The 27,465-nt window shown below is 51.0% G+C and overlaps 8 protein-coding genes and 1 non-coding gene across 9 annotated transcripts; 5 read left to right on the top strand and 4 right to left on the bottom strand.

The window, feature by feature from the left end:
• The first annotated feature begins 1,119 nt into the window (after positions 1 to 1,119).
• On the top strand, positions 1,120 to 1,542 carry LOC108864667 (histone H3). The gene has a single exon (XM_018640758.2). It carries the CDS (start codon positions 1,132 to 1,134, stop codon positions 1,540 to 1,542), a length of 411 nt encoding a protein of 136 aa, XP_018496274.1. The 5' UTR covers positions 1,120 to 1,131.
• A 1,422-nt stretch (positions 1,543 to 2,964) lies between these two features.
• LOC108864666 (histone H2B) lies at positions 2,965 to 3,357 on the bottom strand. Its single transcript, XM_018640757.2, has one exon. The coding sequence runs from the start codon at positions 3,337 to 3,339 to the stop codon at positions 2,965 to 2,967; it is 375 nt and encodes a 124-aa protein (XP_018496273.1). The 5' UTR covers positions 3,340 to 3,357.
• Positions 3,358 to 3,550: 193 nt separating this feature from the next.
• Positions 3,551 to 3,928, top strand: LOC100906811 (histone H2A). Its single transcript, XM_018640756.1, has one exon. The coding sequence runs from the start codon at positions 3,551 to 3,553 to the stop codon at positions 3,926 to 3,928; it is 378 nt and encodes a 125-aa protein (XP_018496272.1).
• A 907-nt stretch (positions 3,929 to 4,835) lies between these two features.
• Positions 4,836 to 5,770, top strand: LOC108864668 (histone H3.3). The gene has a single exon (XM_018640759.2). The coding sequence runs from the start codon at positions 4,909 to 4,911 to the stop codon at positions 5,317 to 5,319; it is 411 nt and encodes a 136-aa protein (XP_018496275.1). The 5' UTR covers positions 4,836 to 4,908; the 3' UTR covers positions 5,320 to 5,770.
• A 201-nt stretch (positions 5,771 to 5,971) lies between these two features.
• LOC114828394 (glutamate-gated chloride channel alpha-like) lies at positions 5,972 to 9,623 on the bottom strand. The gene is made up of 9 exons (XM_029112369.1): positions 9,613 to 9,623; positions 7,831 to 7,922; positions 7,581 to 7,720; positions 7,352 to 7,491; positions 7,061 to 7,155; positions 6,836 to 6,952; positions 6,507 to 6,660; positions 6,271 to 6,420; positions 5,972 to 6,161 (listed from the first exon to the last, which is right to left on the bottom strand). The coding sequence occupies exons 1-9, from the start codon at positions 9,621 to 9,623 to the stop codon at positions 5,972 to 5,974; spliced, it is 1,089 nt and encodes a 362-aa protein (XP_028968202.1).
• A 1,414-nt stretch (positions 9,624 to 11,037) lies between these two features.
• On the bottom strand, positions 11,038 to 13,522 carry LOC114828393 (ADAM 17-like protease). The gene has a single exon (XM_029112362.1). It carries the CDS (start codon positions 13,517 to 13,519, stop codon positions 11,396 to 11,398), a length of 2,124 nt encoding a protein of 707 aa, XP_028968195.1. The 5' UTR covers positions 13,520 to 13,522; the 3' UTR covers positions 11,038 to 11,395.
• A 1,201-nt stretch (positions 13,523 to 14,723) lies between these two features.
• Positions 14,724 to 17,439, top strand: LOC100906229 (kinesin-like protein KIN-14N). The gene is made up of 7 exons (XM_018640753.2): positions 14,724 to 14,735; positions 14,829 to 14,889; positions 15,030 to 15,329; positions 15,434 to 15,507; positions 15,674 to 15,765; positions 15,845 to 17,033; positions 17,121 to 17,439. The coding sequence occupies exons 1-7, from the start codon at positions 14,724 to 14,726 to the stop codon at positions 17,325 to 17,327; spliced, it is 1,935 nt and encodes a 644-aa protein (XP_018496269.2). The 3' UTR covers positions 17,328 to 17,439.
• A 370-nt stretch (positions 17,440 to 17,809) lies between these two features.
• TRNAG-CCC (transfer RNA glycine (anticodon CCC)) lies at positions 17,810 to 17,880 on the top strand. The gene has a single exon. It is a non-coding gene; the product is annotated as a tRNA-Gly (tRNA).
• A 3,750-nt stretch (positions 17,881 to 21,630) lies between these two features.
• On the bottom strand, positions 21,631 to 26,959 carry LOC100906083 (ENL/AF9-related super elongation complex transcription factor). Its single transcript, XM_018640754.1, has 5 exons — positions 26,777 to 26,959; positions 24,177 to 24,419; positions 23,700 to 24,074; positions 23,366 to 23,557; positions 21,631 to 23,233 (listed from the first exon to the last, which is right to left on the bottom strand). The coding sequence occupies exons 2-5, from the start codon at positions 24,387 to 24,389 to the stop codon at positions 22,490 to 22,492; spliced, it is 1,524 nt and encodes a 507-aa protein (XP_018496270.1). The 5' UTR covers positions 24,390 to 24,419; positions 26,777 to 26,959; the 3' UTR covers positions 21,631 to 22,489.
• Between the last annotated feature and the right edge of the window lie 506 nt (positions 26,960 to 27,465).

Raw genomic sequence — 27,465 nt, 5'->3', positions numbered from 1 at the left:
CACCACGACGAGCCAGACGACGAATGGCGGGCTTCGTGATACCTTGGATGTTATCACGAAGGACCTTACGATGACGCTTGGCGCCACCCTTTCCGAGACCTTTTCCTCCCTTGCCGCGTCCAGACATGTTTCGTTCGAGATCAGAAACAGGATGGCGAAGAAGCGTCGAGATTGAATTATATAGCCGTGGAGAGCACCTCGGCGCTCTCGACCGCCCACAGGAGAGGAGGAGCGGAGGCGCGAAAGTAGCATCGGTGAACCACGTGGTCGAATTCAAATATTTCGACCGTTGGGCTCTGGAGCGCCCAAGGCCTCGACGAAGACTAACTGAAAGGGATACAATTTGGTCTAGCTGTCCGCATGACATAGTCTATACAATCTAGTTTGAATGATTATAAAATCAGACATGGATTTTCCCGTCAATCCTGCAGGCAGCCCAGAATCGAGGAATGATGTTCGATCGATAATCAGAATTTAATTCAGATGGCGCCGGCTACATCCTCGTGAAATATCGTTGGCGTCGACCGTCGATCCTCTCGTCGCTAGATATCCATGGCTAGAATGTCAAGCGCGAGTCGGAGCCAATATCGGCGGAACTTTAGTGATTGCTTGGACTTCTCATCCTCATCGAAATCGCGTTTGCACCGAGCATCTTCAGATTCCTCCGAATTATACAGGCAGAGGATTGACGCTGCGCGCTGCGAACTGCTCGAGGGCCGAGGGGTCAGGACTCCTCCCGCGTTCCCTGTGCTTGCACCGTCATTTCTTTCCAGTCGTCGATGTTTTTTTCATGGCTTCGGCGAGCCATCGCTCTATATCCTCTCGACCCGGCCTTCGGAATCATATTCGATAGGCGAGGAACCCGTCTCCGAGTCAAGGGAAATGCTGGTTCCGATTGATATGGGAAGGCCGACTCTCAGAATTCAGGGAGAAACGCACCGGAAAATGCCGATTTCCAATTAAATTCTCGTACTCTCGTCGTCATGTCTCTTTCAGACGCTGTGAGCTAGGCGCGAGAAGATTGCCACCAGGTGGCGCTTGAGAGAGAGACCGGCATCCCCGGTCGTTTTCACATAAATGCGGCTCGAAGATCGGCGCCGACTCATTGTTGAGTTAGCTCGACGCGTCGCTATGGCTCGTACCAAGCAAACCGCTCGTAAGTCCACCGGAGGAAAGGCCCCGCGTAAGCAGTTGGCCACCAAGGCTGCCCGCAAGTCCGCACCGGCCACCGGGGGCGTGAAGAAGCCCCATCGTTACAGGCCCGGTACCGTGGCCCTTCGTGAGATCCGTCGTTACCAGAAGTCCACGGAGCTCCTGATCCGCAAGTTGCCTTTCCAGCGACTTGTTCGTGAAATCGCTCAGGACTTCAAGACCGATCTCCGTTTCCAGAGCTCAGCCGTCATGGCTCTGCAAGAGGCTTCTGAAGCTTACCTCGTCGGTCTCTTCGAAGACACCAACTTGTGCGCCATTCACGCCAAGCGTGTCACCATTATGCCGAAGGACATCCAGCTGGCTCGTCGTATCCGTGGAGAACGCGCCTAAGTAATTCGCTCGTGCCACTTGAAAAAAACGGCCCTTTTCAGGGCCACCCACTTGTAGAAGATCGACATTCTCTTGCCGGGTAGAGTCCGAATCAGATTGATACGAAGTAGGAAACATGAAGCAACTGTCTGCGAGTGGGAAGTTGCCAATGGGAAGGGAAGAAGTCGCGAGTCGGGAACTTCTCTGCGCCTGTCTAGTTCTATCAGTGATCACAAAGACTGGGCCCGACTCCGGCTCGATATATAGTCAGGCCATCATAATGATGACGAATAACTCGTCTAGTTTCTCTTGCTTGTCGCCACCCCGAGTCTCGAATGTGGTCCACCTCCGAAAGAGGCCACAGCGATTGCCGGGGATGATACGGTCCGTCATGACCTGCCCGCTGGGAGAGAGCCGTAGATTATGAATTCAACGTTTGGTCAATCTAGCGCACCCAGGGCGCAAATCTGTGATCTGGGGATTCGTCTCGATTATCCGACTTCGGCTCTGGCGAATCAGAAATTTTCAGATCAGCCTCGTGGTGCAGATCTCTCATGGTGACTTATTCCGAGTAACGGATGATTCAATCCTGGGGCACTCTCGTTGATTCCGCCATATGCGTATCTCCATCCGATCGAATTCAACAGCATCTGTGATACGGGTAGGGTCGCTGCGCGGGTTTCTGTAGGATTGAATCCCCATCACACAGCATATTGTGAATGTGACTAATTCCCTCGCGTCCTCCTCGTAATCGGCATCTCTTCTCCAGACAGCCATGCCGCATCCCTATTCGACGCGACGGCGCGGCGCCTTCTTTATCCTCGTCCTCCGTTTTCGCACCTCTGAAAATGGTATCCTCGAAGTTCAAGCTAACCAGCATCCGGCATCGCGAATCGCAGGGTACCAGACATACAAGCGATCGATGCGCAGTATCATTTCGATCTTTTTGTGGGCTGTGCAGGGTTCCTCCGTTCGCCCTCATCGGTCAGCTTCCGAGGCTACATTTTTTAATCATGAATCGTGTTATGAGACGAGCGATGCTCAAACACTCGGGAAATTAGTTAGCCAGTCAATCAATGAATCTGAGCCAGCGAAATTATACTCTACGGGATCGCTTCTCTCGAGTTTGGTTGATTCGTCCCGCATCATAAGGTCTGATGGGAAGCGAGAGCCATTGGACTGGCATCGATGAGAAACAATCCCAAATATACGAAATGTGTGACCCTCCCGAGTTTCGACTCGATCCTCGACCCACAGAGACTGCCGCTCGAATGACGAGACAAAACTTCACATTATTTCGACCCACGCAACCTCACAGTAGCTCGTACGAGCTCTACAAGTGTTTCAGATACCCTAGATGGAACGCTCGATGGCAGTTGATCTCTCAGACTTTGGTGGCCCTGAAAAGGGCCGTTTTTTCGTTTTGGAAACGACTCGCACTATTTACTTCGACGAGGTGTACTTGGTGACAGCCTTGGTACCTTCGGAGACGGCGTGCTTGGCCAACTCTCCTGGGAGGAGGAGCCTCACGGCGGTCTGAACTTCCCGGGAGGTGATGGTCGACCTCTTGTTGTAGTGGGACAGGCGAGAAGCTTCAGCAGCGATGCGTTCGAAGATGTCGTTGACGAACGAGTTCATGATCGACATGGCTTTCGAAGAAATACCGGTGTCGGGGTGAACCTGCTTCAGGACCTTGTAGATGTAAATGGAGAAGGACTCCTTCCTCCTGCGCTTCTTCTTCTTCTTGTCAGTCGCCCGGACATTCTTCTGGGCCTTCCCGGCCTTCTTCACAGCCTTTCCGCTCGCTGCAGGTGGCATCGTTCGAATGGAGCTCAAACGAGTATGAGTGCCGTCGGCGCGTCGCTCCTATTTGAGTGTTTCAGGTGAGGCGAGATCTGCGCCGATTCTGCCCGCCTTGTGGAGAGGAGGTTGAGTGGCGCTGCCGAAAGTGCCCGAGCGGCTCCGTATATAAAGCAGGATGCGCGACGAAGAATCATTATTCGTCGAATCTCAAAACTGACTTGAGATCATGTCTGGACGCGGTAAGGGAGGAAAGGCCAAGTCGAAGGCGAAGACACGTTCTTCTCGCGCGGGACTCCAGTTCCCCGTCGGTCGTATCCATCGTCTCCTCCGCAAGGGAAACTACGCTGAGCGTGTCGGAGCCGGAGCTCCAGTGTACCTCGCTGCCGTGCTTGAGTACCTGGCTGCTGAAGTTCTGGAGTTGGCAGGAAACGCCGCTCGGGACAACAAGAAGACCAGAATCATCCCTCGTCATCTCCAATTGGCCATCCGTAACGACGAAGAATTGAACAAGCTCCTGTCCGGAGTGACCATCGCCCAAGGTGGTGTGTTGCCCAACATCCAAGCTGTTCTCCTTCCCAAGAAAACCGACAAGGCTGCGGCTTAAACTGGCTTGAGCTCTCGCGCCAAAAAAAACGGCCCTTCTCAGGGCCACCAACCTATAGAAGATCTCTGCCTCACAAACTGACAGACTAGGTGAACTGATTCCTTAATCGCCGCAGTGCAGAGGACTGTGAATGTCCATTTCGCCCTTGAAGCGTCCATTCGCGATCGGAGACTCATTGTCGAGTCCTGACTGGCTCCTGCTCCCTCAGATTAGGTCTTTGACTTTCACACTCTCGTATTGCGTCGCATTTCTGAAAAATATTTTGATAATCTAATTTTTATCAGAGAGCAGTTCTAGAGGGCCCTGGGCGCGTTGGATTATCGGAGAACTGTGCGTCTTTCATGCGGGAGTCCGGAATCGATGGGAAGAATCGCATGCCTTGGACCTCGACGTCTCGGCCCCTTAAGTGGTTTTCGAGAAGGGCAGCATAGTCGTGATGAGCGTCACTGGAGGATATTTGACCTAAGATGCCTGTCGTAGGCAAGTCGAAGTGGGTTCCCAGGGCGGAACAACGAAGATAGCGTCGATACCCCGAGGATCTTGGGGAGCAGTGAGAGTCTCGGAAGATCCTATTTTTTTTGAGCCTATCTATCTCTGAGACTCGGAGATAACACGGTGATGTAATAGCCGACCTTCTCAGGAGAATATGCATTCAGCCGGGAGGGCCTAAGCTCTCATCTCTAACGATCGTCGGATGCTTTCGCTCTCCTCGAATTTCCCGGCAGAAAAGTTACTTTCGGGCACCATCTTTTTCGGGCTGGCGATGGCGCGGATCTAATTCGCAGAGAGAAGCAGGCAGTGTGCATGTTGCGTCCAAATGGCACTTGTCAGAAAACACTGCTTGCATCGAGAACGGCAGACGATTCTGTGAGAGGGCGCTGCAGATAGGTGTCTCTGTGCCACATTCGTTCAAGATCTCGGACGGCCTTCATGACAGAGACTCGCGTTAAGTGATTGAGTGAGCCTTATCATCGATCGTCATGGCGCGAACGAAGCAAACCGCACGGAAGATTATCGGGGGGAAAGCTCCACGAAAACCACTCGGACCCCCGGCAGGTCGCGTGAGCCTTTCCCCGACCGACCTTGGCAAGAAAACCCGTCGTTTCCGGCCAGGTACCGTAGCTCTGCGAGAGATCCGTCGTTATCAGAAGTCGACCGAGCTCCTGATCCTCAAAATGCCTTTCCAACGTCTCGTTCGTGAAATCACACAAGAAATCAAGAGCGACCTCCGCTTCCACCCCGACACTCTGATGGCTCTTCAAGAGGCTTCGGAAGCGTACATCGTCAGCCTCTTCGAGGACGTCAACTTGCTCGCCATTCACGCGAAGCGTGTGACTATAATGCCCAGAGACATTCGATTGGCGCGTCGAATCCGAGGAGAAGCCTACTGAGGGAAACGCGCTCCTTCCGCTCGCATAGGAGTCCTTAGAAGCGGATCCGCGTCGCGTTAGAGCGGAGACTGTGTAAATACCTATAATGCATACCCGGCATAGGACTTGAGCTGAAAGCTCGGAGACGGCAAAGATTGTGTTTCCAGAACTCCATCATAGAGCATGAGGAAGCTCTTCATAAGTAGAAGATTTAGCAGGACTTAGTTGATAGTTCAGGGTGATCAGAGACCGTGGGAGACGGGCGTGGAATTACTCCCTTATACGCTGCTGAGAAGCGTTCGGCATTTGTGTACAGTCGGCCCGTGCAACCTCTCTGCATCTGGGAGGATGGAAGTTTGGAATCCATCATGATTCACGATATCATAGTCATAGTAGCATCAACGAATATATATGAGTTAAATTACGCAATAAATAGAAAAAAAATGGCGGTCTGGTCGGTACCGCCACGGAATTCGATGTTGCACTCCTTATGATGATCGGGGCTCTATAGAAGTGGCTTCGTATTCACTTTGGAGACGGATAGAACGTATCTCTCGAGATATCGATTGCGCGAGGATATTCGTAAGTAAGAACCTGGGGCGAAGATCGATAGGACATCGCGACGGATTGCATGAAACGACGTAGGTCCGAATGCAATTGATCGTCTCGTTTTTCACAAACAATAGTCACGCTTTTCTCCCTCGTAATATTGGACCCATATGAAAATCGCGAAATAGATCACGTTGAATATGAAGAAAAGCGTCGGCATGACCACTCGTGCCGCCCATTCGATTCTCCTCGCGATTTCCTTGCGGTCCACCGTGTCCTCCGGGGTTGACGTACGGACCAGGTAGCAAACGCAGCTGGAATGAGATTCTCGATTGGAAATCCGTGCGATTAGAGGAAGGACAAGTTTCGCGATCCAGGATCATCCATCCAGTCCCAGCCCCGGGGCATTGGTCGGAAGCTCACCAAGTTTCCATGAGCGAGAAGTATATGAATATGATGCAGACCGCTTCCCAGACATTGAGAGCCATCAAATCCTGCTGGACTGGTAACTGTGATCTCAGGTTCGAAGAGATGGCTTGGAAACCAAGACGGGTCATCATGCCGATGATACACCTGCGAAAAGGAGTGCATCGCAGGGACGGCGCTTAATCATCATGTTTTCTCTGCAGCTGGTCCAAGCACGGGGAATCTCTCAGTACCTGGCTGAAGTTTGGGGCGGTATGTGCGACCGATCTATCCAGAATGCCATGAAAGACGAGGTGACAGCCACGTCAGATGGCAAGAATCCGTTGAAAACATAGAAGGAGATCTCCCGGAAGAACACGAACTGGATGCAGATGCAGCTCCCGTTTCCTTGCCGAATGAACATGATGGAGTACAGACTAATGTCACATAGGTCATAGCTCGAAGCATCCCATTCAACGGACGGCTCCCGCAAGGGAGGATGGTATCGGTAGGAATACTCGGAGGGATCTTCAGATCAATGTTCTCGACAGAGTTCTCGAGCCTAGGAGGACATTGAACTTACTCGACTGCGAGCACGACGAGTATCCCACGGACGACAAATGAGCCCCTTGGACTCTGAAGCCTGAGGACTGCGCTAGTTTGTTGAAGTTCATCGTCAGTTTTCTGTCGAGATCTGCATCTATGGAGGAAAAGAGCTCCGTATCATCTCAAGTTAGCCATCTGGATCCAATTCCTCTCTCGATGGTTTCCATCTTAAAGTCGATACGGAATACCGAATTTCACTTGCCCCGACTGTAGTCCAGCGTGATCTCGAGCATGCAACGGGGCCAGTCGAAAGGGAAAACTCTGTAATTGCTCTCGCACAGAAGGCCCGCATTGACTCTGTAATATAGTTGATCATCAGATCCAGAGCTAGTGATTGCTCTTCGGAAGATCATTCATGCTGACAGCAGCGACGACAAGAACATATGCTGCTTCGATTCTCTTCTTCCTTCGATCTGTTCTAGCGAAGAAATCCTCGCAATCGGCTCTCGCGGAGAGAAGAGGATTCAATCTACAGAAAGAACGGAGTCTGAACCTTTCCACAACATTGAGGGTCCCATTATCGAAGTGCTTGAAGTTGAGGACAGTTCTCCTCCGATGTTGCAGTACGGATCGGCGTGGCCGTAGCGCGATCGTGGGTGTCCAAACATCAGAATGCTCGATTTCCAGTGTACTCTTGAATCGAATCAGTTTCATCACTACATCTAGTCAGTCGGATAGCATTATCGAATGATGGAGCACCGAATGAATGACCGAGAACTCACAGCCGACTGCGTGAGCCATGGTCCTTTCAAGTAGGCGAGTCGGAGATCTCGCCAAGAATAAACTTGAACAAATGTTAGCTCGAAAGCTAATTGCGAATATTCCACTGCTAGTAGCGTCATATGGTACTGAACGGTGGTTGCTGAAAAATAATTGTGTTCTCACGCGACTCCTGATCCGTAAGCTGTCATCCACGGATCGAGAGAAGCCTGATGGACACTGATATAGCGATAAAAGTACAATTCCACTCACGGTCTCCAGCGAAAATCCTCTTGTCGTACTTCTCCATGATATACGATCGGATGTCCATTTGCTCGGGCACGGCGCGCGTCGATCTCTGACACCTTCAATGGGAGAAATCTCGTCACGCCTGATTTCCCTCCCACGCGGCTTGACAAGCGGAAAATATAAGGATTGTGACGAGTAAAATGCTCACATAGTGGAGGAGTTATGGTGTGTGCATTCCGTGCGGGAGAACAGGAGGGAAACAAGGAGAATACAAAGGTTCATCTCGACGGCGCAGTCTCCGACGCGAATGACTGATCGAATAAGCGCGGGTTTGTGATGCGTGCTGCGTTTCAATTACGGAACAAACGCTACCCTGTGACGCGCGACCGAGCGCCCGTCAGAGCTCGCCTCGGGAGGTTTGTGCCCGCTTGGGTCTCGTGAGAGAGACGGACGAGCTTGCACCGTTGCTGAAGAGCCTGTCAGGTTCGGAATTTTCGCGGAAGAACCTCATTTTCTGTCAAGGCGCTCTCGTTGGCGTCGAGCAAATTGAAGTGAGCTCGGCAGGCGGGCATCCCCTGTAAGAAGCGGCAGTATTGCTTATAGCATCTTCAGTATCGCGGGATAATCTCTCCCGAAAGCGGGAGAAGATGCAGACAGAAGTTCTGAAGCATAGCGTCTTAATTCACGAAGAAATGATAAGCGGAACTTCCGGACAGGTTCGCATGGGAGAAAAGCTGCCTCCAGAATTTTTTTCTCTCATTCGAATGTACCTCGCGGTTCAGGTTCGGAAGAAAATGACACCCGGACAGCGCCAGCGCTGCAGCTCGTGACGTCGACGGTAGCCGCCGCCTCCGTATCATTATACCGATTGGAAGTATTCTTCTCGACGGCCATCGATCGTTTAGCTGTCAGATCGCTGCGCGGCCGGCGCGGCTGGTCGGATGTCTACGGCTGGGACATGGGTGACGGCGGGAGAATTTTCAGCTATGGTTTGAAGAGCCGATTACCTAGAAAAATTCATCACCCTCCTAGAAAGCTCAGGACAATGAGCTCCGAGCGGACGCTAACTACGTAGGGGCAGAGTAAATGTCCACGGGGGCGTAAAACCCTGTATCGAACGTAGCTTCCGAACGGATGGGTCGCATTCAGAGCGAAACTCAGGAACAGCTGTCTCGATCTGAATTTTCCAGCGAGCTAGATCATTGACTTCAGAAGTGGCACTTCTGACGATGGAGTAGAATGGTCCAAAACGAAAAGGATGCCAATTTCGCTGTCGTGGATCCTCACTCGCGTTCTTCGCATCACTTCACTTCTTTCCCCGACTGTGAGAGAGAGATTGGATGCTTAAATATTCTCCTCGGACTGCGATACACATCGTTCCGGAAAATAGTTCCCGGCCCATCGCTCATACATATACTCGGGACCGAACTTTGACGTAGGTTTTTTTCTGTTGCCTTATCGTCGACAAAATTTTCCGCTCTTCTCGTCCAACGAATCGCGGAATTATTTGTCTTGAAGTTCAGCAGAACTCGAGAGCTTGAGGAAATTTCGGACCTCCGAAAATTTTCATCGCGAGAGTCCCGATCGCAAGTCAGGCTAGGAGGCTGGATTCTATTTTCAGGAGAACCATGCGCTCCACAAGTTTGGCGGTCTTCGGAGTTTTCGCGCTTATTGTGATGACGGTGAACGGGGAGCCTATAGACATAGAAAAAACGACGGTGTTCCAGATTGATAAGCGACTCTCAGGGGTGAGTAAAATGAATTTCCTCTTGTTTGGCTCAATGGATCGTCTTCTTCTGTGCTTACTCGTGAGTCATGTGTTAGCAAACGATGAGCAATCAAGTTATGGTGCTACGTCGAGCGAAAGGGTCTATGACGGGACCCTGGTGCTATTCTAATCCGGGCAGCGATATTCTGGGACACCGGACCCGCGGAGCCATGTTTATGACTGAGACGCTTCTCCTCCTTGTGCATCGACTTTCCAAGGCCATCTAATTGAGTAATGATCGACTCGATCATTCTCCAGATTCTAGACAGACAATCGTTCCCAAATGTAGGAACCTGACCGCCTTTCAAGCGATTCTGCTGCATCTCACTGTGACGGAATCGCTGACATACTTGCATGCCAGATGAGACGCCTATTTTCGAATATGAGAGCAAATCATTGACGAAGGCTTCGAGGCTGATCGTGAGATTCATCGTCCGTGGGAGCCGCCTGCGGATCGAGATTTGGAATCTATGTCGGTGATGATGATGTGAAGTGCTAACGCGCACGAGAATTGAGACTGATCTCATTTCAGGAAACCGATAGAGGAGGGTATTACCACGCCTACGTGAACACCAGGGAGAAGAGGTGCTGTAAAGTCAAGATTACGATTCAGGCTGATGCAGCTCCAATAATCGATTCTCAGTGCTGCAATCCAGGACGTTGCAGCGGCGCAAACTTGTGTTAGACTCAAATTCGATTTTTATTTATGCCATATACGATGTGAGCAAATGATTGAAAGTGAATCGGAACGCAATAGTTTTCATCTCTCGGAGAGGAGATTGGATTTGGATAGTCCCTGAGCGAGCGAATCAAATGGTTCACCATATACGATAACTTCCTGTAAAATCGCGCCAATAAAAACGTGATTGGAGAGTCTGGGAAATGACATTATAAATTTTCACTCTCAATGATTATGTATCTTATATTCGAGAAGGAGACTCGAATTCGAGAGACAGCTCCGGCCGTAGCTCCAGCTCATCACACGCTCCTTCCTCAGTACTAGCGAGATGAGTCCCTCCCTGCAACTATCGTGAGATGAGCGGATGAATCGAGGCGACCAACAACTCAAGAGACCCGGATTCTCCGGGGATTAGTTCGTTTAGCGATCGTTTCGAATGCAACCCTCCTCTGTCTAGTTCACAGCGTTCGATTCAAAATAAGAATGATAACATTCGGCGGGCTCGTCACCATCGCCAGATATGTTCCTTTTTCTGTGGTCACCTAATTCCAGCATCGGAGTATACTCTTTTGAGCGATCGGCTCAAATGTTGCAGTTCTTTGAGCAAGGTTCGTGAATCTGATGGTGGGTTTCTCTCACCTGGAGAAGAGTATCCTCTGGCACTCTGCATCCTTCTCGGGGTATTTTTTCCTCGGGGGAAATTTAACGGTTTACTTGTCATCAATATATTATAGGAGTGAGCCTGGGAATCGAATGGGAAATCAGCGGCGTTTTATTCTGTCAGAATATGCGGGGACGGGAGAGAACCAGCTCTCATTTTTTCTGGTCCTCGGGTTATGTTCTTCTGAATAAATAACAATACAATCTTCGCATTATTCCATTCGTCCCGGAACGATTTTTGGGGTTTCCATTCTGATACCCCTCAAGGGTACACTTCCCTCGCGACATCCTATCACATCATTTCAAGTTTCGCTTCTTTCCACGAGCTCAAAGTAGTCCCGTGTTCAAGTAGCCACAAGTTCGACCGGTCCTCAAGTCAGCTCAATCCATTCATCCTTGTTCCCCCCCAGATCACAGTTCGTTTCACTCCGGATCCTAACAGAGATTTGTCCTACGCTCAGAGATCGCCATCATACAGGTTTTCATGACTCGGAGGAATCGAAGCTTGTGTCACACATCTGTCCCATCGAAGCTCGTGGGTTCAGAGAGTGTCTTGAGTATCTCAAAGAGTTTCGCAACACTGGTTGCGCACTGAAACTATATTTTCGCTTATCGCGGAGGTGAAGACAGCAAGCAACGGGGAACCACACCAGAGATAGCGTCAGGATCAAGATGGATGACCAATGACGCTTCATAATCCCGTAAATCCAGGACGGGCTCACTTTCTGCAAGATGCTGACGATGCGCGTGACGATATCCTGCACTTTTTTCTTACATGAGCCGTGTTTACAGAAGCCGTCGGAGCACATGGTTCCATCTTTCAGAGCGTCGAAAGGCTCGATGGGGAAACATTGAGACTGACTGGCGATACGACAACAGCGGTGGCACTCTAGTTTCCCGTAACATCTGCACGATATCATGCCAAGCGACTCACAGTACGGTATGCAGGCCCCGTCCCTACAGCTTCCCTTATCCAAGCAGGTTTCGTTGTCTGCGACGGGTCTTTGCCGGGGACACCTTTCGGTTTCGCCGGAGCAAAACGCGTCGCCGAGACATTCGGATGGGAGCCGTGCCCGGCACAGCGTTCCCGCAGCCGCGTATTGGCATTGGTCGCAGCACGCGTGGTTCATGTCGCTGCACATCGCATTCGACCTCAATTTACAGGATTTCGAACAGCAAGGATCGTTGTCCTTGATCGGGCCGATGTCGCACTCCTCATCATCGTCGACGATGAAGTTCCCGCATCGGTCCGACGCGAGCTCGACGAAGCACTTCGATTTATATTTCAGCATGGCTGCGATCTGCCGAATGCTGCACGGACTGAAGTGACGATTATTTTGAGCTAAACCGAAGTTCGAATGAGCGTTCATCAGATATGAACCTCCCCTGGAGGACGGTGGCATGCACTCTTCGCTGTCGGGGTCGTGTTCTGCTCCCCAGCCATGCGCCAGCTCGTGGGCGACGGTCAGATCTGAGACTCGAGTCAGCAACCGCGTGCCCATCACGACTGACGTTGAGAGTCCGACGTTTTCGACGATGAACTTTCCCGCCTTGCTGTCGAGGTATCGTCGTGCGCAGATTCCTCGTTCCTGGATCGGGTGGCCAATATTGGCGAGGCCGAGGGCGCCCTCGAGATTCCTCGCCGTGAATAGATGCGCCAGACAGACCCATTGGTTCTCGGTGCTCTCGTCCGTAGCGAAGGAGTGCAGAATATCCTCCACCGAAATCGAACCTTCCATGTTGAAATGCACTCGGTTCTCAGCGACCTCGGTCGCTTCACGAAACACGAGGACGTCGCGAATCACGAAACCCATGTTGAAATAGCCGTCGTTCTCCTCGTTGATGAACATCGTCTCGTTGAATATCTTGTTGACGCGCTGGATCTGAGTGACCATTTTATCGATCGTCTTCCGGAGGTTACTCTCACCGACCACTTCGAAATACGTGTGGTCCGCCACCAATCGGAGCGGACAGCGCTTTTTATCGGGCGAGAGATCGAGCCCGGGCTCATGGACTCCGGAAGAGTAGAATCTCCGAGGACGTCGCACGACGGGACAGCCTCGAGCTTCAGCGATCCGGTCTATTTCGGAATCCTCATAGAGCAAGCGAGTTTTTGCCTCGTAATTTCTCCTTCTTCCAGAAGAAGAGTAGTTGAGGACGGCGGCATCTTCGATTGTGTATACTTCATCTTTCAGGAAAACACTCCCACTGAGGATACTTCCCTCATGATGCAATACCGCACTGGAGCCGGGCTCTCCGATGACTTCACCCTCGAGGTAGCGCTCACTGAGTTTGCGCGTATCCACATTATGTTCTCGAACCGTGCCGTTCCCGTGATTTTCGAAGACTCGGAAATTGTGTGCGAATAAGTTCTGCGCGGGGCGCGCCCTCACTTTGAAATTCTTCCCTGTATCGGACTTGATATCCAGTTCGACATGTCGATCCAGCGCACGTCGACTGCGACTTTTGAGATTCGACATCGGCAGTTCTCGCAGGGGCAGGTGGTTCTCCCTTTCCAAGGAAACGCAGCTGTTCGATATCGAAACGATCACCACGCCCGCGAGTATCGGACTCCACATGATCCACCGTCGTGGTCGCACATCCATGAGTAATCCAGGGAGCTCGCGAACCGGCGGCTTCGACACAACACTATCAGTGAACTCAACTCTCTCTCTTGGGAAATGGAAGCTCACTTGGAATTGTATTGTTTCATGTCACGCCGTCTATCCGTGAAATTGTCCGTTTGACCGAGCTTTTCGAGTATTCCTCTCTGGGACAATGGAAGTACTCTACCACCGGAATATGATAGGCTGGAAGTGGTGTAATGTGCGCGCAGTCGGTAGAAAATTCATTTCGACGTGTGTATCAATCTTTCCAAGTGTATTTGGTTCCGCATTCGCTCCTTCCGACACTCGAGACGATCTGAATATACTGCTCTTGACCATATTCCGGGCAGGGGGCAACATGTTTTGCAGAGCATGCGCGGGAATTCTCCGTAGTCCAGGGAATCCCTCGCAGCGCAGTCGATCGTAGATCCTTTTCCAGTACCCACCTGCTCCAAACCCGACGCTCAGTAGTTGTCGCGGTCCTTCCTAAATATTGGATGAAACGAAATTGAGCTTTTCCATACAGGCTCTCGGGAATCTTCGGCTCTTGCTTTTTGACGAAGATCAGCGCAGCAGCATGTCGGGAGGAAGATGCGAGCCACCGTTTCTCTTGGTGCTCCCGAATCCATGCTAGAAGAGTACCGAAGGGATCGGACAGAGGAGGGTCGGCACTGGGATTGTGAGTCGACCCCAATTCAAGTATCGATCGGGATTTCAATCCGTAGTTCCCCGCCCCATCCGCTGCTTTTCTTGAGCCCGATTCCGAACATCCATTTTCATTTCCGTACTCTGATGTCTCCCCAAGGCTGTCGCACGGGGATTCTCGTCTAACCGTCTCAAAATCCGGGAAGCCTCCTACTCGCCTTAGACGTCGAGCCCTGCACGAATTTCCTCTCTCCCGCGGGAGACTGCTGGCGATCCTGTCTTCTCTTTCCCGGGCGAAGACTTTCCCGAACACTTGCTACTCATGCTTCGAGTGCCATTCCCGCGCGCTGTGAATCAGCTGGCCTAACCGTACGGCAAACTCTCTTCTCGCCGGACGTGTCCCATGTTTTTGTTTACGATAACGGAGAGCTCTCCTACGCTGTTGAGTTCAAGGGAGTCAACGAGATACTAATCTTCACCCACGGGAAGCGGGAGGGACATCTCCCAGAATACCATGGACGCGTGGTCATCTGCCTTGCGACCATCAAAGCTGAGCAAGATGCCTCCCAAGGTTTCATTAGTTTTCTGCACGGCCACCCCCTTTGAGCTGGAATGCGCGCTGACTTCCTCTCGGGCATCGACTCCATCATATTTTCTCTCACAGGTTTCGTTTATGCCGTCGCCCCGTCTCAAGAGATCACTCAGCAAAACTAGTCTCGGTGGAGGTGAGCCGGTCTGAGCGTGTTTTGATAATTCGATCCGGATTGAGATTTCTTAGCCAGCTGAGAATCGACTGACTCAGAGGCTGTTTAAACAATAAGTCGGATTTGGAATCGGAATCATTGATCCCCGACGTTCCCGGAAGGTCCCACCGCGTCGCCAAAGAAGACATGTCTAGAACGGGCACCAGCACTGCCGAACCGAAGCGACATCATGAACAGAACCTTCGTTACGAGCCGGATCAATTCGCTGAACAAAACTTTCATCACGAGCAGGAGAGAGACTCCTGACAGCACCAGCAACATTGGCACCACGCTGAAGAAACTTCCATCTTCGGTGAAAACTTCGACGCCCACAACAATCCTCCCGAGTTGCGAACGACAAAGCTCGTCTGACAGGATCTCTCTCGGTGTTCGTCCGGCATTGACGACTCGTTTGAGCAAAGGTAGGCGTCACGCTGTTTCACATTATTTACCGATCGAGTCCCGCAATCAAGACTATGACAAGTGGCGAGGTGGCACGTACGAATGACATTTTTCGATATTTTAGATCTTTATCCTTCGTCCAAAGAAGTTTGTGATAGGTTGGAGCTGCTGGAGAAGAAATTGGAGACCCACATCCAGGTAGAGTGAATCTGATCGCTTCGACTGACGCCAGAGTTCCCACATCTCTCCCGGAACTCCAGGTCTCCGAAAGAAATTATCGTCGCCATTCGAAGAGATCATTGAATTCATGCTTCTAATAAGTTGAAGGACGGCAGGCACTTTCTCCATCGCTTCATCATTGCAGTCATCTGAAGCAGTCGTGGAAAGTTTGAACAGAGATAATCAGCAGACGGCTAAGGAAAGCATTCGCCTAAGCGAGAGGATCGCTCGACTGGAGTGAGTGGAGAGAGTTCCGTTGTAATTTTCGGAGGAGAGAATGTCGACGGATTCCATAATCTGCGAGAATGCATTGCAGAAAAATCTATCATTCCGAATCGTTGGTGGCGGTAGATGACCTCCGCACTCGGAAAGACCTGGATCAAACGAAGACCCTTCTCGACACGAAGAACCTGGAACTCGAAACGCTTCGCATCAGTTACGAGAGGCTCAATGAAGACCATTTGGCGTTGAGGAGACTGATGGACGTCAAAGAAGCAGAAAACCGAATGCTCGAGGATCTCCTGGAAATAGAGAGAGAGAAATCGAGGAAGTTTGAGGAAGAGCTGGATTTCGCTACTCAGGAAAACGAGATAATCAAAAGAAAAATGCTCGAATACGAATCACGCACCATGGCGCTCCATAACGAGGTCTTGGAATTGAAAGGGAACATCCGGGTATTCGTCAGGGTACGACCGCTGCCGCACGGCGAAGTGAAAGCCTGTCTCTCCGTGAACACTCCGACTTCCCTCACGGTGACGAAAATGAGTTCCAAGGACGGGTCGATAGCTACAACACCGTATCGCTTCGACCGGGTTCTGGATACGACGGTGACACAGAAGGAGGTCTTTGACGAAGTTCGTCAGCTGATCGTGTCCGCCCTAGACGGATTTAACGTCTGTGTCATCGCGTACGGACAGACGGGATCGGGCAAAACTTACACCATGGAGGGTCCGCTGGGATCGAATCCGGACGACATGAGTGACGATCGCATCGGGGTCATTCCGAGAGCTTTCTGTGAGATCTTCAACCTGATCCACGATCGTCGAGACCAGGACTGGGTCTACAGCGTTCAAGTTTCGATGCTCGAGATCTACAATGAAACGATTTTGGATCTCTTGAATAGACACACTGAGTGCAACATCAGGATCGCTGCATCGGATTCGAACCGTACGGAGATTCTTCATTTGGAGAATGTGTCATCCGTTTCCGTGGCCGACAAGGGCTACGCCGCGAGACTCTTCGAGAAAGCTCGATCTCAAAGAAAGGTGGGAACAACAAAGTGTAACGGACGCTCTTCTCGTTCTCATTGTGTGCTCCGAGTTCACGTACGGGCGAAGAACAACTCCACCGGAGCAGAGCGGGAGAGCGTCCTGAATTTGGTAGATCTCGCTGGATCAGAGCGAGTCAAACAATCCGAGGTTGAAGGGATTCGGCTCACTGAGACCCGCAAAATCAATTCTTCCCTGACTCAACTGCTCACCGTTATCATGAGCCTCGGCAATAAGGTAATACGAGAGTCTCCGATCGAATCTTGGACTTTTTCTGAATTTCGCGGTGTCAGTGTCTCTCCTTCTCAACGTTCCCCATTGCAGGCAGCTCACATTCCGTACCGAAACTCAAAACTGACGCATCTCTTGTCCACGTCGCTGGGAAAAAACTCCAAGGCCTTGATGATTGTGCATGTATCGCCTGCCCAAATCGACGTAAATGAAACAATAAATTCTCTAAGGTTTGCGCAAAAAGTCAATGATGTCCATATTGGACCTCGGGCTGATAGCACCAAAGAGAAACCCAATTGAGCGTAGTGTCGCCAAGAATCTCCTCGACGTGGATCTTTCGTCATGCTCCCAGCTGTTTGTCGCTCGGGATAGCGATCCCTGAATATTCCTCGGACTCCGAGCCCTTACCAAGAATGCCGCCTCCGCAGCCCTCTTTCCCAATCGGACATTCTCAGTTCAGTCAGAAGTCCGAAACACTACGAGCACCGTTTCCGACCACACTGCGTATTTTGTGAGATCAATTGTCTTCGAAAAATAGATTTAATGCCCTGAAAGCATCCAATGGACTGGAACAATAAAACATGTGACCGGAGAGTTCCTGTACCACCGGGTCTTTTCTCCCTCTGCAAACTTCGTGAACAGAGTTCCCGTCCGGATTTAGTTAGACAGAGATGAATTCGTATGAGTTTGAGGCGCATCGACAACAGCGCCGAACCAGATAAGAATAGCGCAGCCATACGGAGCTCGGGTAGACTCAGCCTGCGACACACTCTGTGGTCGAGGCGCCGCTGGTGTAGTGGTATCATGTAAGATTCCCATTCTTGCGTCCCGGGTTCGATTCCCGGGCGGCGCAATTTTTTCCATTCACGGAATCAAGGGGAATTTCTCTCTCAGATTCTTTTGAGAGACTTCGGTCAGGGAGGGCATCTTCCCGCGTGCCTGGGTCCACCATCGTCATGGAGAGAATGAGGGGAGCCACCAAAAAATTTCTCATCGCCAAAGTGTGTCTTCAGCTTGGGTCTCGTCGAGCGCTGGCTTAACCAGAGACTTCCCATGAGTCCGCAGAATAACTCGATTTTGATCTTGCAATCGTAGGAGGAAGCCATAAGTGAGCTCCTTGGGTGAGTGGTAACCTGTCCCGCCCTGAGCAGCGCTGAGAAATTCTCTTCCAGCCGAAGTCCTACTGACGTCATTTATTCGAAAAGCATCATGGCCGACTGCCGGCATATCAGCGCGCCTTGACTGTCGTCGGAGAGCGTGTAGCGCACACCAATGATGACATTGATCCGTACCGACGGTTCCCGAACCCGGAACCGGGCGCTTCTTGGGCTCTCCTCCGATATCTTTGATGAGCCTGACAGTGAGAGTCCGACTGATTACTGTCAGCACCGGAATCGTTTCCTGAATATGCTGAACGGTGGAACTCTAAAATTAAAAAGCTCAGGAATTGTGAAATTCTGGATCTGACGAGTTCCGGATCTGAGAAATAAGAGTGCAGTCTCACTTCAGCACTACGCCTATATCGAGAGCATCCTTCATCCCACGAGTCTTTATTCCATCGACAAAGACTCGATGCGACTCCTAATAACGCCATACCAAACAGAAAATATCGGTATTGTCGCCGGCATTCCCTACGATCATAGGAATTTTGTCCAATGACCTACTGGAGGATTCAACCCTGAGAATCTTCGGTATAGGGAAGCCGAGGATCATCGAAGTTTCTCAACAGGTCCACAAGACGATTCAACCCTAAGAATCTTCATATTATACATGGTAGCATGGAAGGAAGCATGCCCGGGATCCGGTGATTTCCCTAGTGTACATCCACCCCGGCTTCGCCAACGTACGTACACTCATTTGATTCGGGAGAATCGCGACCTGCCGCTTTCTTCGGGCGACACTCTTCCGCTCCGTCCATCTACGCTGCTGAATGTACTCCCCAATCTCGGTCCCTGTCAAAGACCACATGGCTTGACTCCTTGGAAGCGCGAAATCTTCTCCGTTTTGACGTGGAAATACGTCATTGATCGGCCGTTGAGACCTACGGAACTCATGAAACGAGTTTTCACAACCCGTCCACCCTTTGTTCGCGACACTGTTCTCTCGGAATCCTTGGCTGATGCGACCTTGGAGGGAGGAGGTTCGATAAGCCAGTCTTACAATAGTATCTCATTGTCAGCACCATCGACCGAGAATCTTCAGACCTGCACATCAGCTCGTTGTCAGGTCATCTCTGACCCAACTTTAAGTCGAAAATGAACCCCCGGACACAGGTCGCATTATCAGTGGCAACTGTGCCGATATGCCCGACCGGGTTACTCATGGTTTCCAGTGAGAGTACAATGTAGGAAGCCGGAATCCGTCCAGTTACTTTAGGATGGACGAATGGGTACTGTGGTCGACAATTACGATGTAAGCCGGCCGCTTTCCCGGTACATCTAAGGGCCCGACAAAGTCAAGTCCGAACTTTCCGAAAAGTACTGCGGATGGTACGACCGGCTGCAGATCACCAATTCTTTGTGGCGATGCCTTGCTTCTCTGACAGAAAGCACAGTTGTTTATTTACTGGTTCAATCTGAATGGGCGCAATGGTCAAACGGGGAAAGCATCCGCGTTCCCATCGTCCCTCTCTTTACGGTGGACTACTACCCCGAAACCATAATCCTGAATAGAAAATGCCCGTCGAACGAGTCTAGGGCAGAGATTGGCCTTGCTCCAGAGGTATTCCAAGGAGATGCTGTCTGTCATCGTCATCACTCATCGCTTCAAATCGTCGATCATATAGATAGGGATGGAATTTCTGAATAATACTCTACGGCCAAACATTCCATTTCCACAGAGTGGCGTTCCGCCTCCGAAGCCTTGAGACGACGGCTTTATTAAGAAATCTGGTCTTTGCTCACCATACTGAATCTGCACGAGAACTGCTCCGAGAACTATCACTCGCGTCAGTCTGATATTCCAAAGGATCGATGAGCCTGTCCATCAGGTTGGAGAGCTGCTGGCGCATCCGCCAACCCGGACGGCATCCACTTGAATTGATACAGGCCATCAGCTGCACGCCGAACTCTTGCTTCTGATTCGCTGCTACGACTCCGTCGCGCAAACTGAGTTCGCAAACTGGATTCTCGGGGAGTTTCCTGAACGCTTACACTTCCGATCTCCAGAGAGGGTCCCGGAATTTGGGTGCGCCTTCGGCTTCGTTGACCGATTCGGCGCCTCCCGCTCACTTTCGGCAGGAAGATTCTTCGATGACAGACCCAAGAAGAGCAGCTCCCACGGCTGTGGCGCTCAAAGAGACGGCGAGAAGTTATGTAGGTGATGGCGGGCTCTGGTCTCCGACCATTCAAAGATATTTCATGCTCGATTCATTGTCGATGAGAAACAATCAAAATGTGTGCGGATGCAGCTCAGCTGATGGGGTCCCATCATATTATGGGGTCGCACGCTCAATCTCTCGAACTCGTGTGATTGTTTACGCGTGGCGGCCTGTCGGGAATTTTCGGTGAACACCCCTGCTCAAAGGGATCGACGAGTCCAAATAAGAGGAGGTTGGTCGGTCTGCTTCGAGCTCTTCGCTCGAGTCAGACAGCTTGACGACAGAAAATCCCAGAGAGGAGATTCGAGGGAAGTCGCGCTCAGTGGAGCATTTGAAGATTTTCCAGCAAGGACAATACAGGTACAGAACAAAACATGGAGCGGAGAGAAGTGATGCTCGAATAACATGTAGATTGGCTTTATTTCATTTTCGTCATCATTGACCTCTCGGTCATTCTTTGCGTCGAAGGTAGATAAATACTGTGGTATGTACAAATATATTAGCGAAGGAAGTCGCAGCGGACCGATTCCGTCCGAGGTGCCCGAAGACGGCTCTTATCCACCAAAGAGCAACCACCCACGAGCGGTCTACTGAAGGAATGGAGGGCATCGTCCCTGACTATCGCGATGCCGTTCACCATAACTTGATCCATTCCCTCGAGTAGGCTTCATCGGAGGCGAAGTATTTGCACCATGAGTTGCACATTATGTCAATGAGTTTGAAGTAACGAACCCGAGTCGCGCTTGTCTCAGTGTCTGTCCTATCTTTCGGATCGATCGGGACTCACTCATGAGTTTTCCTTCAAACAAGGCCGATCTGGAATCTGGGGAGAGGCCTGCGTCAACTCCCGTGAATCCCCGTAAAGGGGCGGAATTTGCGTTGGTCGAAGGGAAGAGAGGTCTCCTTCCGAAGACTTCGCGTCGATTTTTGAATTCAGTCCAGCTGGTAGTTCAGCGGAAAGATGCACTCCCATGATTATTTCGATTGTATCTCCCCCCTCTTACTCATCCGTCAACAGGGCTCGACGACTTCGGAGGCAAGCACATGAGGATCGAGCTCGAGATCCTCCAGTTCCGCTGCGACGCAAAACGCTCCTCGGCGAATTGCGCTATCCCAGCCGAATTGGAGAGAGAGCTCGAGTTTCGAATGGATAGAGAATATATGATTTCATCGAGGTTGATGTGGTTTTTCTCGTTCTCGCCCCCGGCTGCCGTTGTCTCACAAACAAGTCGGCGGAGCGGACATGCGGCATGATATTCATTTCAACTAACACGACTATTCTAGAGAGCATCGATGGAGCGAGAGCAGCGTCTGCAGCAGCACAAGACTCGTCGGATTTTCTATCAATATCACTATCATTAGGCGGTCTCCCGGAATAATCGATGCATAATCATCGAACAGCTCATCTCACTGGAGAATGCCTCAGACTGAAGTTCCGTCCGAGAGAACAAAACGATTCTCTTTTCATCGTTCGGACTAAATGTCGAGAGGGAGTTCGTAATATTTCTTGTTTTTACAAAATTAGAAATACGTCTCGAGAACTTTGGCATGTTTGAAATATGTGACGCTCTAGCAATCAGTATCAACATCTCGGACTCGCATCCGAAGGAAAGGATCAGCGGCCGTCATCCATGCTCGGAATCGATCGATAACTACAACATTGACAAGGTAATAATAATTCATCTAGTTCACCTGGCTTGCTCAACATAGGCGCAACCACGGTCTCTGAGAAGCTCGGACTCCTCCGCTGTCAGGAACCGTGTCATTCTGACGTATCCTGACGGAGTCGACGGTGAAGATCATCGGCAAATGAGTATGAGGCATTTGATGAGTCATCTTCTGTGTAAGGCGCGAGACTGGGTGCGCAAAGTCAGCAAACTTCCGATGAGGAACTTCAAGTTCGTTGAAGGCAAACGACGGAATGATATGCACAATCGAGACAATACAATGCCAAAGGTCTTCGCTCCTTTGAGGAGCGGGAGAAGGATGCTAGGAGTAGGAGGCATAGTGACCTTGCGGTGGTTTCCTTCCTTGCAATCGATTGCGAGAGTGTGTTTTGGCTCATCCAGGATCGTCGCGTTGATTCGTTCGTTGATTGGGTTGTTGCTAGAGTCGACGGCTAAATGGCTAAATGATCGCTTAGCTAACTAACAAGTTGCTGGAGCCGGTGAATGGTTGTAGCGTCCGCGACATGCAGGTCGAAGTCGAAGGACTCGTCGCTGATTTCGAAATTTCCCGACTCCTCGACGATATCGACGACCTGCTGCATTTTCTCTCTCGGCAATTTGGCTATCTTCGTTTTGAGCGCGAAAAGTCTCTTGTACCGACTAGCTTCCGTCTCAGACTCGGGTGACGACCCATCGGCGTCCATCTCCTGGATCAACGCGGTCAACACGCTCGTTGGCTGCTGTTGCAAAGTTGGACGTTTTTTCTTGGTGTCCGCGGGAGACGACACCCGTCGCGGAGCCTGAGACTTCGGTGGGGGCAGCGACGGTTTCAGCTCATCGTTCGGGGCGTTTTTCACTTCTTTGAGGGTTTTCGACTTGCGCTGATCAGGGGGAGACGGGGTGAATTCTACTTCGCTCGCGTTTCCAAGTGGCGGTGACGTCGTCGACGTCGTCGTCGTCGACGATAGAGACTCTTTGCCTTGGGATTTCTTCTTGGACTTCGAGACCATCGTCGTGGCCGTCGACGCTGCTGAGTTCGGTGCGGCATTGGACGCTGGAGCTGGAGGAACGGGCTCCTCCAAGCGAACTTTCTTCGACTCGGGGGAATCTTTGTGAGACGAAGATTTCTTCTTTTTGCGCTTGAGTTCGTCCTTCTCTCTGTGGTTTGGACTAGATGAATTGTCACGTTTCTTCTCTCGAATACCGTCTTTCTTAGCGTCCTGTAAGAGGGGCAACGATTCTGGTCAAGGCACGGGCGGATCAGTGAATGCGTATGAGCCAATATAAGACGGGGTCACGTTGGAACCCGAGGCCTCCGATGGACAGTGATGAGAATAGTATGGAGCACTTACCGAGGAATGGCTCGCGTTCGACTTGCCATTGGCATTTACTGTGAGAGTTACTTTGTCGTTCTTCTCAGGCTTCTCTGACTTCACCGACTCCTTGGGTTTCTCGTCTTTGCCACCGGCAGATGAGCTCTTCTCCTTCTTGTCGCGTTTGTAGTCTTTGTCTTTTTTGTCTTTTCGTTTCTCCTTCTTGCCATCCTACCGGAAGAAAATCAAATTTCAGGACTCTAGAAGAGCAACGAGACTCTCTCGGGACGATTTTGGAGTTCCAAGCGCCATTCTCATCTCGATACCTCAGTATTCTACGCGGGGGAGAGTCTTGTTTCAGCGAGGAGCCTACCTTGGCATCTTGGCCTTTGATGATGGGCGCACCGAACAAGCCGCAGAACTGAGATGATGTTGGAGGCGCTCCCGCCAGATGCGGAGACTTCTTCTGGGGTGGCGTTGGGGGCTTTTTCGCAGGAGAGACAGCGAGCAACGGGCCAGCCGTTGTTGCTGAATTATCCTTTATTGCGGCTCCGCCTTTGAAGAGTTTCTGGCAGAAATCTTCCGGAGGGTTATGGAATGTGAGCTTCTCACACCGGATATTGTTGAGCGGCTTCCCATCGAGAGAGAGGTAGAGATCGTATATGAACTGAAGTTTCTTGGGCTCTTCTTTCGTCTTGAAGTAGACTATGATCGGCATGTTGAAGCCTGCATAGCCGCTCTCAGACACCTGGAAGTCGTGGAAGACCGCGATTAATGATATCTCTTTTCCCTGTGCTCCTGCCTTGTGGAGGAGGAGAGATCGGATGGCGAAAACTGTATCGTGCCTCACCTGATAGGGTGGTTCCCGAAGAGTCCTTCGAGCCTTCGGGAAACTTTCGTGTAGTAGAAAGACGACTTTCTCTACGAAATTCTCGATGCGACAGCCCTCCGGCCCCCTGACGAACACCGTCCAATCATGCGTGTATCCTTCGGCTGTCGGTGTTTCCTTCAACACGGCCTTGTGCCCCAGCTCGATTTTGACCTCGAGTGATTGAGAAGTCATTTTTCGGCTTCAGCTACTGCGATTTGTCAGCTGTGGGACAAATGAATTTTTAGAGCTTTGATATTTGAACACACCATCTGAGCGGGAGTAGAATCGACCCTTCCCCACTCCGAACCTGAGAAGCCAATGGAGGATATCTCGTTGGAGGCCAAATGTACACCCTCGTGCACTGCACTAGGGCAGAGCCCTGTCGGGGAGAAGTCTTGCGTAGACACAGCCTCCTTCCACCCGCATTCTAGTTCCGCTGCTACAGATGGGTCTCATGTCCGGATGAGCGATCATCCTCGATCTCCATCACATCCAGACACATTCTGATCCGACGCTTTGATGCTGGATCATCATCATATACATACTCGCGCACCGTTAGTGGACTTTTGACGGAGGCGAAGCAAGTGCCATATTGGGCGCAAAGAACTAAAATCGCTTCGCACTCTTTTGGCAGCGGCGGTCATCGCCGGAGGAATAGAGTGCAACCACTGAGTTCTGGCAGTGACAACAGAAAATATTTCGCAAGTTCGGGGTTCATACCCAGGATGGTTAACATTCGAGAATTCGGTAGTCGGGAGAGCAGCGAAATATGGTTCGGGCGACTCATTGTCTCGAATAAATCAATGGAATCCGAGTAGTCATCAAATGTGTAACGGAGTTTCCTATTCTCGTCACAATTGTGATCGGAAATGAACGAACTGTCACTGCTCTCAAGGGAAGAAACCGAAGGCGCGCATCAACATGGACGTCGATCTTAATCCTCATGAGTCAAATGCTTCCGCCATCCGCAGATTCCATATGTGCGGAGAACAGAGGATACCCCATACATATTCGCATTCGACAATTTTTCCCGGAGGAGCTACTAGCTCTAAATATTCCACTCCGCACAATGATCCAGCGGTGCATGTACACATGAGGGCTTGAAAAAACCGAAGCGGATCGTGAACGACCACAAATTCCTCATCTTAGATTCCCCATTTCATGAACGCCACCGCTGGTGCTCTTAGCCACCGCTGTTAGACTAATGTGAAATAACGGTAGACCGATGCCGAATCGCAGCGAATCTGGTTTTTCCTTACGCGGTTTCGCCAACAAGATTGTTCTTCGCTTCCTCACGTCACTACTTGTCGTCGTCAGACATTGGCGTCTAACAGCAGGAAGTTACGAAGATGCCAAGGACAGACCTTTGATTCGATGCACTGAGGACGGTAAGGGAGAAGCCTTTGCGTCCGACGCCGTATTGCGCTTCATGTCGAATAAAGCAACCACGTGCCTCACCGACTCCCAATAGCCAATTGAAATATCTGTCTCTCGCGCCGAGCTGCGAGCGAGATTCGCACAGAATAATGCAATGACAAGGGTCGCGAGTTCTCCTCATCCTCCACAGGTGACTAGAATAACCGAGCTGGACTTCAGAGCCTGCTGATCCAGAATTCAGTGTGGCTCCGACGATATCTCGCACTGCCGTCGAAATTAAGAGCAGCCTCTATTAAGAAGCGACCTGATAATGCAGCATAGAAAGATAAGCAAGCGAACATCACGACGAAGGCGGAGCGGCCACGGCACGGCGGAAAAGAAGTTGCCGTTTGTCTTTCGATGGAGTCGAGCTGATCTCATCTCCGCCGTTGAGCCGAGAACCGCAATGGGACATTGCTCCGAGTAGAACATGGAAGTAGCCAATCCGAACAGGGGCGAGGAACTCAAACACAGAGCCTATGGGACAGAGGAGTCTTTTCCGGACGAGAAACTGTACCAAGATCCAAAATCATCCAATTGATACAAATTGTGAAATTCCCACGGACCCGAGCAACAGATAGCCGTTCACCCCCTGCTACTTCGAAACGAGCCGCTCTCACTTTCCAGGAAGATACTGGGGAGATGTGTTCAATAAACACGATACAGCCTCCCCGGATCGAGCCCGGCAGCGATGAAAGATTCAAGTTCTCGAGAACCGACCATCGCGAGTATACAATTTGTTTACAACAATGATCGACGATTCGGATCAGACTAACGCATGGCAAGAGCCGCAGACCGGAATTTGAAAGAAAGTGACGTTCACGTCGCGACCCTCACGCTTCTTGCGAAGTCAAGCCAACAGCTACGGCGGGCAGACGTCCGCTAACGCTGAGGCGAACTACGTAGTCCTCGAGTTGAACGAAAAGGTATGATACATCGCCGCTCATGGGGTAGAAGGGCGGTCCGAGAGACAGGGAGGGCATCGCTGGCTTGCCCCCCATGGAGGCAAAACACACACACTCGATCAGCCTGCGCTTGGAGCATGCGGATCCACATTATACTCATCGATATGGCCCCATTGATTTTCGCCGAGAAGCTCCAAACCATTAATCACCATGATGATGATCATTATAAGTGTCTAGACATGCCTGAGGAAGACTCACCGCATTATAGCTAAACGAACCACGAAACGACTCGCCGATAGCACCGGATGCCCCTTGAGCACATGAGCTACATTGGAGACTTGGGAAGCGTGCAGTTTCGGGAATATCCCGCAACTTGTTTAGGTAAATCAGAATTGCAACAGAAACAGCGTTCGCCGCTGCTGAACACAGTGATCAAGGACCAAAGCCACCACCACCATCACCGTAAGAGAGAATACAGCGCCACACGGGTCGTCGTGGAGAGGGCTTCTAGCAGAAAGCAAACGACTGCGCCCGCGCGCCAGCTACCGCTGCTGTTGGTCTCTGTCCGTCGATGCACATTTAAATGACGACTGTGATCGATTCGCCGTGACTGAGATTCCCGCATGTCTTTTCACTTTGACTTGGTCAAGGCCATGGCATGCCCATGCTCCGGTTCGGAGGGAACTTGGAGCTGAGAGTGCACGCAATCGTCGTTCTCGTCGATCTCGGCAGTGAAGCTTATAGTAATAGATGGGCTGTCGTTCATCGAGGCAGCTTTCCTCGAGAGACAGGAGGTGTGCATCTCGATTACACCCTCGGTCCCGGAGGGAAAGATGCCAAGGATCGCCGGGACCTTTGTGGAGATAAATATCTGCAGTCTCCCTGCTCGTCTTCATGTTGACAACTCTAGTCCGCATGAAATCTCCGAGCAGCTCCCTCTCTTTGTT

This window comes from Galendromus occidentalis, unplaced genomic scaffold (assembly GCF_000255335.2).
Source record: "Galendromus occidentalis unplaced genomic scaffold, Mocc_1.1 scf7180000077497, whole genome shotgun sequence".
NCBI classification, from domain to species: Eukaryota; Metazoa; Arthropoda; class Arachnida; order Mesostigmata; family Phytoseiidae; genus Galendromus; species Galendromus occidentalis.
This window is presented reverse-complemented; position numbering and strand designations above follow the sequence as displayed.

What these genes read in the sequence shown, in the direction of transcription:
- LOC108864667 (XM_018640758.2), top strand. Translation starts at nt 1,132, where the DNA reads ATGGCTCGTACCAAGCAAACCGCTCGTAAGTCCACCGGAGGAAAGGCC.
- LOC108864666 (XM_018640757.2), bottom strand. Translation starts at nt 3,339, where the DNA reads ATGCCACCTGCAGCGAGCGGAAAGGCTGTGAAGAAGGCCGGGAAGGCC.
- LOC100906811 (XM_018640756.1), top strand. Translation starts at nt 3,551, where the DNA reads ATGTCTGGACGCGGTAAGGGAGGAAAGGCCAAGTCGAAGGCGAAGACA.
- LOC108864668 (XM_018640759.2), top strand. Translation starts at nt 4,909, where the DNA reads ATGGCGCGAACGAAGCAAACCGCACGGAAGATTATCGGGGGGAAAGCT.
- LOC114828394 (XM_029112369.1), bottom strand. An exon ending in CATGGCTCACGCAGTCGGCT is followed by an intron (nt 7,492 to 7,580) that starts GTGAGTTCTCGG and finishes ATTCGATTCAAG; the next exon opens with AGTACACTGGAAATCGAGCA. An exon ending in CTCGTCGTGCTCGCAGTCGA is followed by an intron (nt 6,661 to 6,835) that starts GTAAGTTCAATG and finishes TCATTCGGCAAG; the next exon opens with GAAACGGGAGCTGCATCTGC.
- LOC114828393 (XM_029112362.1), bottom strand. Translation starts at nt 13,519, where the DNA reads ATGGATGTGCGACCACGACGGTGGATCATGTGGAGTCCGATACTCGCG.
- LOC100906229 (XM_018640753.2), top strand. An exon ending in CAAAACTAGTCTCGGTGGAG is followed by an intron (nt 14,890 to 15,029) that starts GTGAGCCGGTCT and finishes CGTTCCCGGAAG; the next exon opens with GTCCCACCGCGTCGCCAAAG. An exon ending in TCATGAGCCTCGGCAATAAG is followed by an intron (nt 17,034 to 17,120) that starts GTAATACGAGAG and finishes TCCCCATTGCAG; the next exon opens with GCAGCTCACATTCCGTACCG.
- LOC100906083 (XM_018640754.1), bottom strand. Translation starts at nt 24,389, where the DNA reads ATGACTTCTCAATCACTCGAGGTCAAAATCGAGCTGGGGCACAAGGCC. An exon ending in TCAAAGGCCAAGATGCCAAG is followed by an intron (nt 23,558 to 23,699) that starts GTAGGCTCCTCG and finishes TTCTTCCGGTAG; the next exon opens with GATGGCAAGAAGGAGAAACG. An exon ending in CGAACGCGAGCCATTCCTCG is followed by an intron (nt 23,234 to 23,365) that starts GTAAGTGCTCCA and finishes CCCCTCTTACAG; the next exon opens with GACGCTAAGAAAGACGGTAT.